Here is a 12,460-nt window from a genome sequence, read left to right on the forward strand (position 1 = left end):
GAACCCGCCACCTTAGGTGTATGTGGCTGGTGCCTTAGCCACTTGAGCCACAGGCGCCAAGCCGAGGTAAGCCTTTTAAACTACTGGATTGGGCAAAAAGCCTGTGAGTGTCTCTAAGCAATAATCACTGGGACTTGGTACTAAAAACTTTCCACTTGAAGGGTACTTATTATCTTGCTGTGTACATTAACTAAAGCTGCCACCATGATGAAAGGACTTAAAATGATCCTGAAACCTGAAATACCCATTTTGTCTTGGGTGCTATCAGAGAAACACTTGAATAGGGACAGCAGTGCCCGAAGAGTCCATAATAAAATGGAAATGGTTTATACAAAATCGTGCAACCTGGGGAGTGCAAAGAGAAAATACAAGCAAGAAGTCTCTTTCTCCCTCGGACTGACTCTGAATAGCTGCCAGATTCTATCTTCACTTGGACAGTACCCCATAACAGCTTATAACTGACTGACAAAGAGCTGCTTGGTTTGTAGATGACAAGTTTATGGTGAATGAACAATATTCTATTTATAAGGAGATGGCAAAAATAAATCAGTTCAGTAAGCTGAATTATGTCACTGCACACAGATCTATCTTATTCTTAAGAATGATTGTAATATTCCATACAGTGATATACTAGAATGTATTTCTCCATGAAAAGACTATCACAAATAATGCTCAGTGAATATCCTTATATATTTGAGTCAGTATTTCTGTAAGATATCAATCTAAGAAGGAAACTGCTAGATCACAGGGAATGCATATTATAAATTTTGATAATTACTGGCAAACTGCCCCCCATAAAAGGTTCTACCCATGTCCACTTCCACCACAGCAGATAAGAGAATGTCATTCTGGCTAATGCTGAACATAACTAACTTTAACATATTTTTACCCCTCTGATAGACACAAATAGTGTAGTATTTTAATTAATATCCCTCATCACTAATGAGGCCATACAGAATATCTGGCCATAAGAAATTGGTAGTAAGGGAGTTAACTATCATTACAGATGGAGAACTGCAGAGAAAATGAGAAAGTAAAAATCTATCTTAAGACCCACAAATGATTTAATTTGGTTAAAATACCAGGAATTAAAGGCCATAATAAGTTTGTAAAAGGTGAAGACCAACTTATACCAACATATGTGTACCACTAGACATTTTTCCTACTGGTTATGAGATTACCCTGAAGATTTTTTTTTTCTGTAGAGTGCTGTTGCATCACAGCTCACAGCAACCTCCAGCTCTTGGGCGTTGAGGTGACTCTCTTGCCTCAGCCTCCCGAGTAGCTGGAACTACAGCTATTTCTGTTGTTGTTGCAGTTCAGCCAGGGCCAGGTTTGAATCCGTCACCCTCGGTATATGGGGCTGGCGCCCAATTCACTGAGCCATAGGCACTGTGCACCCTGAAGATTTTTTAAGTAAAGTAATGACATTAAAACTAGGTTTTGAAAAATTTTGGAGCTATGCATAAACTTCCATGGGAAAAAACTAGGAGGAGATCAATCATAGGTTAGAATTCAGGGCAGAGATGATGAGAACATAAACTAGAGCACAAGAATTAGGAAAGGAGAAGAGATACGTTAGAAACATATTATTTATAGAGCCAAGATCAAGGAAACTGGCAAATAATTACATAACAGGAGAAATAATCACGTTGATGGCTAAAGAAAAAGCACTTCACCCACAAACTTGATGCTGACTACATTTAGTAAATAAAACCAGTAAAAAGCATATACAAAAATCATACCATTCCAGAAAAATACAAATTCTCTTAAGAATGATCTTAAATCAAAATTAAGAAACACATTTCTTGGGTACCTGAGAGATCACTGCTTTCAATTCGCCGGAGATCTGAATCAGCCCAGAAAAGTTTGCCCAATCTGCTATCAAGGGCTAAAGCTATTGGCTTACTCAGGCCACTAAAAAAGAGGACCTCCCGTTCTGTTCCATCCAAAGCAGCCCGTTCAATTTTGGGAGACCTTTCCTGAAGATTGGTAAAATACATATATCTAAAGAGAAAGGAAGAAAAAATAAGTTACTAAGATAAGAAGCCACATGATCTGCAAATATTCTTGTTGATGAAGACAAAGTTAGCATAGTATTTTTTAATTTTATTTATAAACGTTTTGAAATACATTTTTAAGAAAGTTTATGAGGTACTTTTATTACTTTTCAAAAATCGTAACAAAGGTACACAGAGGTTCTTTGGGAGCTTTTATAGATTAATAGAACTGTGTTAGACACACGCATACCTATATTTCTAGACTAACACATTAAATAAAAGATCAATGACCAGAGAGACCTGTACACAAAGTTTTTAATCTTTTTCTAATTAATCTATTTAGTACCTAAAAATAAGTCACACATGAACCATTTCTTATAACTTGTAGATTTAATCCTTTTCCTATAAGTCTCCTCTTTTTTTTAATTCAATCTCTGTAGAGACTGTCAAAAATTGCCAATGCCGACTACATTTCAAGTCATCATGTTAGGGTATTGGGAAAAGTTTTCAATTAGTAATAATCGTGCTTTCGATAAACCTCATTGGCTACAATACTGCCACTGCGCAAAGCTCCTGTAAGTCTTTGGAAGCAAGCTAGTCATTCAGGTACAACGGAGTACTATATATTTATCAAATGTAAAGCTCTGTATTAAATGAAAGAAAACATACTAGTTCTTGTGAAAGAATCTAAAATCTAGTAGGAAATATAAAACTGAAAAATAGTATAAGACAAATTAAAAAGGACTAAGTGTAACTAGAAAGGCAGAGATACAGAGTGCTGAGTTTTCAGGAGAGGGGAAGTCACATTGGCAGGAGGTGGGGTAGATTAGGAAAAACTTCATGGATGATGTGGCAGCTGAAATGATCGTAGAGGTGTGGGTAGGATTTAGAACTAAAGCAATAGTGACCAAGAAAAGAAATTCTAGGCAGTGAAATCAGAGAAAGTAAAAGAAAGTTTAAGAAAATACAGGGGGCAAATGAATGAATAGAACATCGAGTTGTTCACTGGGGCATAGGACACTTAAAGGTGGGTAAAAAAGAAGGTTAAGGAGGGTCTCAGATGCCATGCTATCTGAATGCTGCTTTAGTAACATACCCTTTTTCGGGGTTTACCACAATGGCTCGAGGTCTGTCTTGTTCGCCTTTTAGCACCACTCCAATTGATCTCCCATCTAATCTTGTCACATTAATGACATTGGTAGCCTCACAAGTCCAGTAGATGTAGCGGCTATAAATATCAATGCTGAGGTCATAGGGTTGTATTTCTAGGTTCTGATTCGGAGCTGAGCTCACAACCACAGTAAAGCCCTAAGAAAAGAACACACATGGAAAATTAAGACTCCAGAAAGGACAGGAGTAAGAAAAACTACTTAAGTAAACAAGGGTGGCAGTGACAAAATCATTACCAATGTAAGTGCATAAGTTATCCTTAGGACAGCATATTGTATCCTAACAAAATTTTCATTCCAGTATCATCATCAAACAACTATTTACTCACGGAAAAGATTACCAGGATGAAGAAAAGCTACTAGGTCAAGAATTTTAGTTTCATTCACACATGCACACCTAAGCAGAGTCAAAACTTAAGTGAAATAGAATGGCTGATTAGTCTAGTCACTAGTCAGAAGAAATGGATTTTAAACTGAGCCCTTCTGGGAGCAGTGGCTCACATCTGTAATCTCAGCGCTGTGGGAGACTGAGGAGGGAGAACTGCTTGAGCTCAGGAGTTTGAGACTTACCTGAATGAGACTGAGACCCCCAACTCCTAAAAAAAAAATGAAAAACCCAGCCGGGCACGATACTGAGCACCTGTAATCCCAGCGGCTTCCGGAGGCTGAGGCAGCGGGATGCCCACAGTGCAAGTCTGAGGTTGCCGTGAGCTACGACACCATTGCACTCTGCTCAGGGCACAGGGTTGGGACTCTGTCTCAACAACAAAAAAAATAAATAAATAAACTGAGCCCTGAATTACCTGGCTGCCATCTTCTTGTGCCTTTCGGATCATGTTTTGTCTTGAGTCAATCCAATAGAGTTGCTTGTCCAGTGGGTCATAGTCAATGGCCCGGACATTCCGAAGGCTATGGATAGGAAGGATGATGTCAGGGCTCTGTTGTTCATCAATCACCATGCGGTTGATGGCACTCTTTTGACTGAAGAGCAGGAAAGTAGTAGGAGCTTAAAGAAAGTAAAGAGCAAATCTGAAATACAGTTACGCTAAAAGCTCTGTATCATCATCCAAAGATTTGATCAGTCTGTTTATATATAAATCAGACTTAAGATGTTGAAGAAGTAAGGCTAAGGACAGAATTCTTTGGCACGCCCTAAAAAACTCTCTTCAGCATAAGGCTAATCCGTGCCCTGGTTACCAAACCATTCATGAATTTACCCCAAGGGCATAGCCACCAAAACTATTTTTTTACTCTCTTGTCTACAGAGATTTCACAAGAGACTTGATTTCATTGAGGCATTTGATAAAGATTTACAAAATTTTCCTGGTCCACCAAGTGAATTAACTGTACTCCTCCTTAATCTATTACTTATATATACGGTACATGGCAGAAAGCTTGGTGCCATAGATCAAGGCAGACAATTAAAGACTAATTTTAGTCTCAGCCTTCTCACTATTTAGTCATTGATCTTCTCTAAGTCATAGAACACCTCTGGGTCAAAGTTTACTTAGCTGTAAAATAAACAACATAATCATCCTGTTCCTCTCACTGAGTTGCTATAAGAATTTTACAATATATATGAAAATACTTTAAAAACTGTAAGTAAACTGTAATGTAAATGTTAATTGAAAATACCTATTAGTACTATCAGTGGTAGCAACAACAAACTTTGAATTAAACTCTCACAGACAGCAGATACAGACTTTATTTTGTGTGTACACAATGACTACATGGAGAGAGAGCAGGTAAAAATTACCAACAAAATTAAAAATAGATGCTTTGCACTCATTATCTCTAATCCTCATGAGAAACCTTGTATTTCTATTTTCGCTAAAAAATATGGTGTTGATGACTTAAATTCATGAAATTAGAAAATGCAACAGAGACAATATTTCCCTTTCCCTGAGACTAGGCCTCTGATTCCTATGTAGTCTTCTTTAACATAGGAATACCTAGAAAAGAATGCATTAGAGAGTGCTGCTGACAACTTCAAAGTATAAACCTTCATTAAAAATATATACATATTCCATAATCATATTCTATTTTCTTGGTGCTCCATTTTCTTCATCATCTAAATACAGTTGAATCTTGCCCGTCAGGAATATAAAACATAAATAGCCAGGCCAGGACTTCTTGCTTTATTTCTTCCTATGCCCCATTTTCATAGCTCCGTTATTTGTGGTACCTCAGATACTTTATGTTTACACTCAAATGTATACTGACCTAAATCCTAAAGGAATTCATTGGTACTCACAAAGAAACTTGGTATTCACAAAATTGCATTTCTGCTTCATTTAATTTCATCAGTTAAAAGCCCACACTCACTTGGAAGATTTACAAAGTATCCTAAGTGATACTATTGGACATCTCCATTATCTGGAGTCCATCACATAATGATTTAGCAACTTTTAGCAATATAAGTAGAGACCAAGCCTTAAGTAGTAAGAACACATGTCATATAGAAAAGTATGCCACCACCTTTTGGGGGGTTAAGAATTTTTGGCAGTACTTTTTTTTTTAGTAAATCAAGAAAAAAGGGCTCCAAATTTAAGATTCCACCAAAATAAGCACCAATTATATGAAGATATGCAATGAATCCTAGAAGAAAAAACCTCAATCCCTCCACTCAGAGTTTTAGTTCCTAGAAAGCAATTAAGCAAATATGTATTTGGCTCCAAGTATTCTTTTTTCTTTTCTTTTCTTTCTTTTTTTTTTTTTTTGAGACAGAGCCTCAAGCTATCCCCCCTAGGTAGAGTGCCATGGCCTCACACTCACAGCAACCTCCAACTCCTGGGCTCAAGCGACTCTCCTGCCTCTGCCTCCCAAGTAGCTGGGACTACAGGCGCCCGTCACAACACCTGGCCATTTTTTGGTTGTAGCCATCATTGTTGTTTGGCGGGCCCGGGCTGGGGATTCGAACCCGCCACCTTAGGTGTATGTGGCTGGCGCCTTAGCCACTTGAGCCACAGGCGCTGAGCCCAAGTATCCTTTTTTCCAAGTCAAGTTTTAACCTTCAATTAAGATTTCACAATTAGGTATGGACCTTATGGTTCTAGAAATGTGGATTAAGATAAAGCTAAATATGGCTCCAAATAAATGTTTGCTTAAAAAAGTCTACTTGGGCTAGGCGTGATGGCTCACATCTGTTACCCTAGTACTCTGGGAGGCCAAGGCAGTGGATGGCCAGAGCTCAGGAGTTTGAGACCAGCCTGAGTAGAGTGAGACCTCATCTGTACTAAAACTAGAAAAACTAGCCCAGTATTGTGGTGGGTGCCTATAATCCCACCTGTGCAGGAGGTGGAGGTAAGGCAGATTGCTTAAGCCCAAAAGTTGGAGGTTGCTGTGAGCTATGATGCCACAGAACTCCACCTAACATGACAGAGTGAGACTCAAGGTCTGGGGGAAAAAAAGTCTATTCGAAGACACTAAAAATAAATAATTGGCTTGATATTTCTGAAAGGAAGCTGATTTTTTTTTAATTGTTGGGGAATCATTCAGGGTACAAAAAACCAGGTTACACTCCTTGCGTTGGTTAGGTAAAGTCCCTCTTATAATTGTGTCCCACCCCTAAGAGGTGTGTCACACACTGTAGCCCCTCCAACCCCCTAATTCCCTCTCTGCACTCCCCCATATCCCCACCATGTTCTTGCTTCTCTATTCTTATCATGCTTTACTAAGAAGAATGTGTTCCACCCCCATCCAGCTTGATACAAAAAATATACAGTTTCCATCTTTTTTAGTGGCTGAATAGCATTCCACAGTATACATATACCACAGCTTGTTATATGGGTTGGTGGGCATTTAAGTTGTTTCCGCAATTTGGCAATTGTAAATTGAGCTGCAATAAACAGTCTAGTGCAAATGACCTTATGATAAAATAATTTTTTTTTTTTTTCTGGGTAGATGACCAGTAACAAGATTGCAGGATGAAATGGGAGATCTAGATTGAGTTAAGGATCCATACTTCTTTCCAGAAAGGTTGTATTAGTTTGCAGTCCCACCTGTCCACATCCATGCATCTGCAGCTTTGAGGTTTCGTGATGGGGGTCATTCTCACTGGGATTAGGTGATATCTCCAGGATGGTTCTGATTTACATTTCTCTGACAATTAGTGACAATGAGCACTTTTAGAGAAAGCTTTTAGAGAAGCTTCTATTCATCTTAGTTGCCCATTGACATAAGGGATTGTTAGCTTTTTTTTGTTGAGTTCTCTGTAGAGGTTAGTTATCAAGCTTTTGTCCAATTGATAATATGCAAATATCTTTTCCCATTCAGATGGCTATCAGGAAGCTATCTAATTTATGCAAATTCTAACCACCACATTCACATTTCTTGCAGAATAGTGCTTTAAAAATTGTCCTATCATGTTGTCTGAGTCTTGAACTCCCATTATGAAGGCAGCAACATGTAGAAGTTTGAGCACAAAGTATAAGAAAAACGGATTTTGAGGGGTGGAGGCGCGAGATGGCTGACTGGAGCCAACTTTCCACAGACTCCCAAGTTTAGCAAATAAGCTGATGGTTTGGCGCTGAGCCAAGAGAGAAGGTTGAAGAACACACATCAACCCTGCTGAGGTGAGCTGTGACCCCAAGGATACAAACAATAGGTACAAAATCCATCGCCAAGCAGATGGGAGTCCTCTCACCCATGAGAATGGCTCATAGTATACTTTCTACAAACAAGTGACCAGAGTTCAAATGTCCTCCCATTTTAGCCCATGGGAGAGACCCTCTAAAAACCAGTCCCCCTTCCCCTACTAGGGTGCCATGGCACTCTCCTACCAGGCATAAAACTATATAAAACTGTATATATTTTCTACCTGCAATTCTGAACTCCCAGCACTCCCTTCCACTCTCACCCCAACGTCTAGAAGCCTGTCCCCCATGGAGTCCAGATTCTTGGACATTTTCTCAAGAGGTGTGTACAGGGCATGGGCTGTTGCAGGTCTGTGCTGATTCTGCAGCACAAGGGTAAGAAGAAAACAGTGGACTGAAGGAACCATATGAGAAAGGGAGAGGTGGTGCCCCCTCCACTCCCACAGAGCAGCAGCAGGAACAATAGGGCTCACACCCCTGGGGATATTTTGGAAGGACACACCCTGTCTGTCCGGGCAACGCGAGAAAGCCGGGCACCTCTGGTGGCAGACACTGGTGGAATAGATCTGGGATGGTAATGCAGGCCCTGTGAGCAAAGGGTATGCCTGAGGTGGTACCGGCCTGGCCAGAGTACAGTGGGACAGAGAATTGAAGACTAGCATGCAGAGATGATATACTCCCAGAGCAGGGCTGAGCCAGGAGGGCTCTACTGAGCCCAAGAAACCCCTAGCCCTCAGGGGATCATAGCTGAGACAAAGGCAGATGGGCTGAGGCTGGAACTCTGAGCCTAGTGTGAACTCTAACTGCACCCGCCCCAACACAGACTGCTGGGGAAACAGAAACACCAGTTCCAGGCAGCGGCACAGACCGAGGTTTAAGTCGCAGTTTCTGTGGACTCAAACAGCACCTGGTCCGCAGGGGAATATAGCCAGGACAAAATTGCAAACGTAAGTGTCAGCAATATCAATCAGGAGCAGGCTGAAACTGAGTGAACCACTCCAGCTTCCATTAACCACCTGAGGTTGTCAGGCCTCAGCTTCCCCTGCCAGATGGTGGCAGAGGGCAGAGGCCTGGCTGAGAAGACATAAGATCTCTCTGTGACTTAGGCAGGCTCAACCCCCTGGAGCATCTACTCACTGGAGTGAACTGGGTCATAGCCCTGAGTTACTAGTGACTGGGTGAGACAGAGGTGCAAGGTGGGGAAGGAGGCATCAACCTTCCAGATTAATTCATTGGCTGGGGTGGGAGGGTCCTGCTGACTCCACGCAACACCAAAATGAGTCATACTCGAGCTGCCAGCAGACCCCTGCTACCTAGTTGCCAGAGACCTTTTGAACTCCCTCACTTGAGACTCGGTGCTGACTGGGACAATTGATTTGGACCTCTCTAACTGGACCAATAACCCAAGGACTATTCAAAGTGGTACCCTGGGTGTGTGGTTGTGGGAAGGTTTGATTTTCCTTTTCCAATTGTTGCCCACAGGGGGCAGGGTGACTTTCTCCACAGCTGAGACTTTAACCCAGAGTAACTAATTCACTAGGGTAGGACAGAGACCAGCTAAAAACAAGACAGAGCCACTTAGCCACACCACACCAAGTAAGTCCCCAGTGTACAGGTCCCCAGGCCATAGCACTGTATGGGTCCTCTGCAAAGCTCTAGGGGAAAAGGTACAGATGCCAGTCACAGCTCTTAGACAAAGGGCTGGTTAATCACTACTCCAGGAGCCCCCAAACCCAACTTCTCCTTATCTGCTCATCTAGCCAAACAGTGTAAAATAATCATGGGGCAGAATCAGCAGAAAAACTCCAGTAACATGAATAACCAGAGTAGATCAACTCCCCCAAAGAACGATATGGCGGGCACAACTGAAGATTGCATTCACAGACAAATGGCTCAGATGTCAGAAATTGAATTCAGAGTTTGGATTGCAAATAAGATGAATAGAATGGAGGTAAAGTTGGAATTAGAAATTCAAGGAGCATTTCAAAACTTATCTCAAGAGTTCAATGAATTCAAAGACAAAATCTCCAAAGATTTTGTCATTGAGACAAGAATTTCCAGCCATAAATCCCTCAGTAACAGAATGGAGCAGGCAAAAGAAAGGATTTCTAACATTGAAGACAAAGCTTTTGAATGCTCCCAAATGCTCAAAGAGGAGAAGAAGTGGACAGCAAAAACGGATCATTGTTTCAGAGAGCTCTGGATAATTTGAAGAAAACTAATATTTGCCCTACAGGAATTACTGAAGGTGACAAGATGGCTTAGAAAGGGACAGAGGCTCTTCATCATGAGATAATGAGGGAGAACTTTCCAGACATGCCAAGAGATTCTTAAACCCAGTTTCAGAACCCCAGCATGACTCAATCCCAGTAAGACATCTCCTAGGCACATTATAATTAACTTCACCAAAGTTAAAATGAAGGAGAAAATTCTGCAAGCAGCCAAACCTAAGAAAACCATAACCTAGAAGGGGAAGATTTGACTGCAGATTTCTCTGCTGAAAGCTTTCAAGCTAGAAGAAGATGGTCATCGACTTTTAATCTCCTAAAACAAAATAACTTTCAACCCAGGATCCTGTATCAAGTGAAACTGAGTTTCATTTGTGATGGAGAAATTAAATACTTTAATTAACATTCACATGTTGAAGAAATTAGCCATAACTAAATCAGCTCTCCAGGATATTCTCAGACCTATCCTCCATAATGACCAGCACAATCCTCCACAACAAAAGTAAACTCACTCAGAAACTTTTAATCAAATTCCAACTTCCATAGTGGCAAAAGGATTAAAAATGTCCACTGGACTTTTGAAAAACTTGATACCCAAAATTCTAACAAGCTTATCAATATTCTTAATTAACGTGAATAGCTTAAACTTTCCTCCAAAGAGGCAAAGGTTGGCTAACTAGATACAAAAACTCAGGCCAGATATCTGCCGTATACAAGAATCTCATCTTACCTTAAAAGATAAATATAGACTCAAGTCAAAGGGATGGTCAGCTATATTTCAGGCAAATGGAAATCAGAAAAAAGCAGGCATTGCAAATTTATTCGCAGATACAATAGACTTTAAACCAACAAAAGTAAGCAAGAATAAGGATGGTCACTTTTTATGTATTAAGGGTAATACTCAATACAATGAGATTTCAATTATTAATGTTTAGGCACCCATTCAGAATGCTCCTCAATTTATAAAAGAGACTCTAACAGATATGAGCAACTTCATTTTCTCCAGCTCCATGGTAGTCAGAGATTTGAACACTCCTTTGGCAGTGTTGGAAAGATCCTCCAATAAGAAACCAAGCAAAGAAATTTTAGATTTAAATTTAACCATTCAACATTTGGATTTAACAAACATCTATAGAACATTTCCTCCTAATAAAACTGAATACACATTCTTCTCATCAGCCCATGGAACATACTCCAAAATTGATCACATCAGCTCAGTGCCTGTGGCTCAAGTGGCTAGGGCGCCAGCCACATACACCTAAGGTGGCAGGTTCAGATCCAGCCCGGGCCCGCCAAACAACAATGATGGCTGCAACCAAAAAACAGTCAGGCGTTGTGGTGAGTGCCTGTGGTCCCAGCTACTTGGGAGGCTGAGGCAGGAGAGACTCGCTTGAGCCCAGGAGTTGGAGGTTGCTGTGAGCTGTGATGCCACAGCACTCTACCCAGAGGGAAAGCTTGAGACTCTGTCTCAAAAAAAAAACCAAAAAAACAAAATTGATCACATCATCTGTCATAAGTCTAACCTCAGCAAATTCAAAAGAATAGAAATTATTCCCTGCATCTTCTTGGACCATAATGGAATAAAAGTTGAACTCAGTAACAACAGAATCTGCATACTCATACAAAAACATGGAAGCTAAATAACCTTATTCTGAATGATAGATGGGGCATAGACGAGATTAAGAAGGAAATTACCAAATTTTTGGAATAAAACGATAATGAAGACATGAATTATCAGAACCTCTGGGATACTGCAAAAACAGTCCTAAGAGGGAAATTTATAGCACTGCAAGCCTTCCTCAACAGAACGGAAAGAGAGGGAGTTAACAACTTAACAGGACATCTCAAGCAACTGGAAAAGATAGAACATTCCAATCCCAAACCCAGCAGAAGAAAAGAAATAACCAAAATTAGAGCAGAATTGAATGAGATTGAAAACAAAAGGATTATAGAACAGATCAACAAACCAAAAAGTTGGTTTTTGAAAAGGCCAATAAAATAGATAAACCTTTGGCTAACTTAACCAGGAAAAAAAGAGTAAAATCTCTAATTTTATCAATCAGAAATGATAACGATGAAATAACAATCAACTCTTTAGAAATTCAAAAAATCCTTAATGAATATTACAAGAAACTTTATTCTCAGAAATACAAAAATCTGAAGGAAACTGACCAATACTTGGAAGCATGCCACCTTCCAAGACTTAGCCAGAAGGAAGTGGAAATGTTGAACAGGCATATATCAAGTTCTGAAATAGCATCAACTATACAAAATCTCCCTAAAAACAAAAGCACAGTACCAGACGGCTTCACATCAGAATTCTAACAGACCTTTAAAGAGGAACTAGTACCTATATTACTCAACCTTTTCCAAAATATAGAAAAATAAGGAACACTACCCAACATATTCTATGAGGCAAACATCACCTTGATCCCCAAACCAGGAAAAGATTCAACATGAAAAAAAAA

General features: G+C 40.1%; 1 protein-coding gene and 1 non-coding gene across 2 annotated transcripts in view; both read right to left on the reverse strand.

Annotated features, from left to right (window-relative positions):
- Nucleotides 1-12,460, reverse strand: part of LRP6 (LDL receptor related protein 6) — a 168,854-nt gene that overhangs the window by 25,716 nt on the left and 130,678 nt on the right. Inside the window, exons 13-15 of the mRNA XM_003797770.2 lie at nt 3,973-4,175; nt 3,097-3,308; nt 1,817-2,007 (exon numbers count right to left, since the gene is read on the reverse strand). Coding sequence (XP_003797818.1) covers nt 1,817-2,007; nt 3,097-3,308; nt 3,973-4,175 — 606 coding nt within the window. The remainder of the gene's footprint in view (nt 1-1,816; nt 2,008-3,096; nt 3,309-3,972; nt 4,176-12,460) is intronic.
- On the reverse strand, nt 2,432-2,572 carry LOC111727793. The gene has a single exon (XR_002775257.1). It is a non-coding gene; the product is annotated as a U4 spliceosomal RNA (small nuclear RNA).

The sequence above is a fragment of the Otolemur garnettii genome, unplaced genomic scaffold (genome assembly GCF_000181295.1).
Source record: "Otolemur garnettii isolate 467f Iridium unplaced genomic scaffold, OtoGar3 scaffold00124, whole genome shotgun sequence".
In the NCBI taxonomy this organism is placed as follows: Eukaryota; Metazoa; Chordata; class Mammalia; order Primates; family Galagidae; genus Otolemur; species Otolemur garnettii.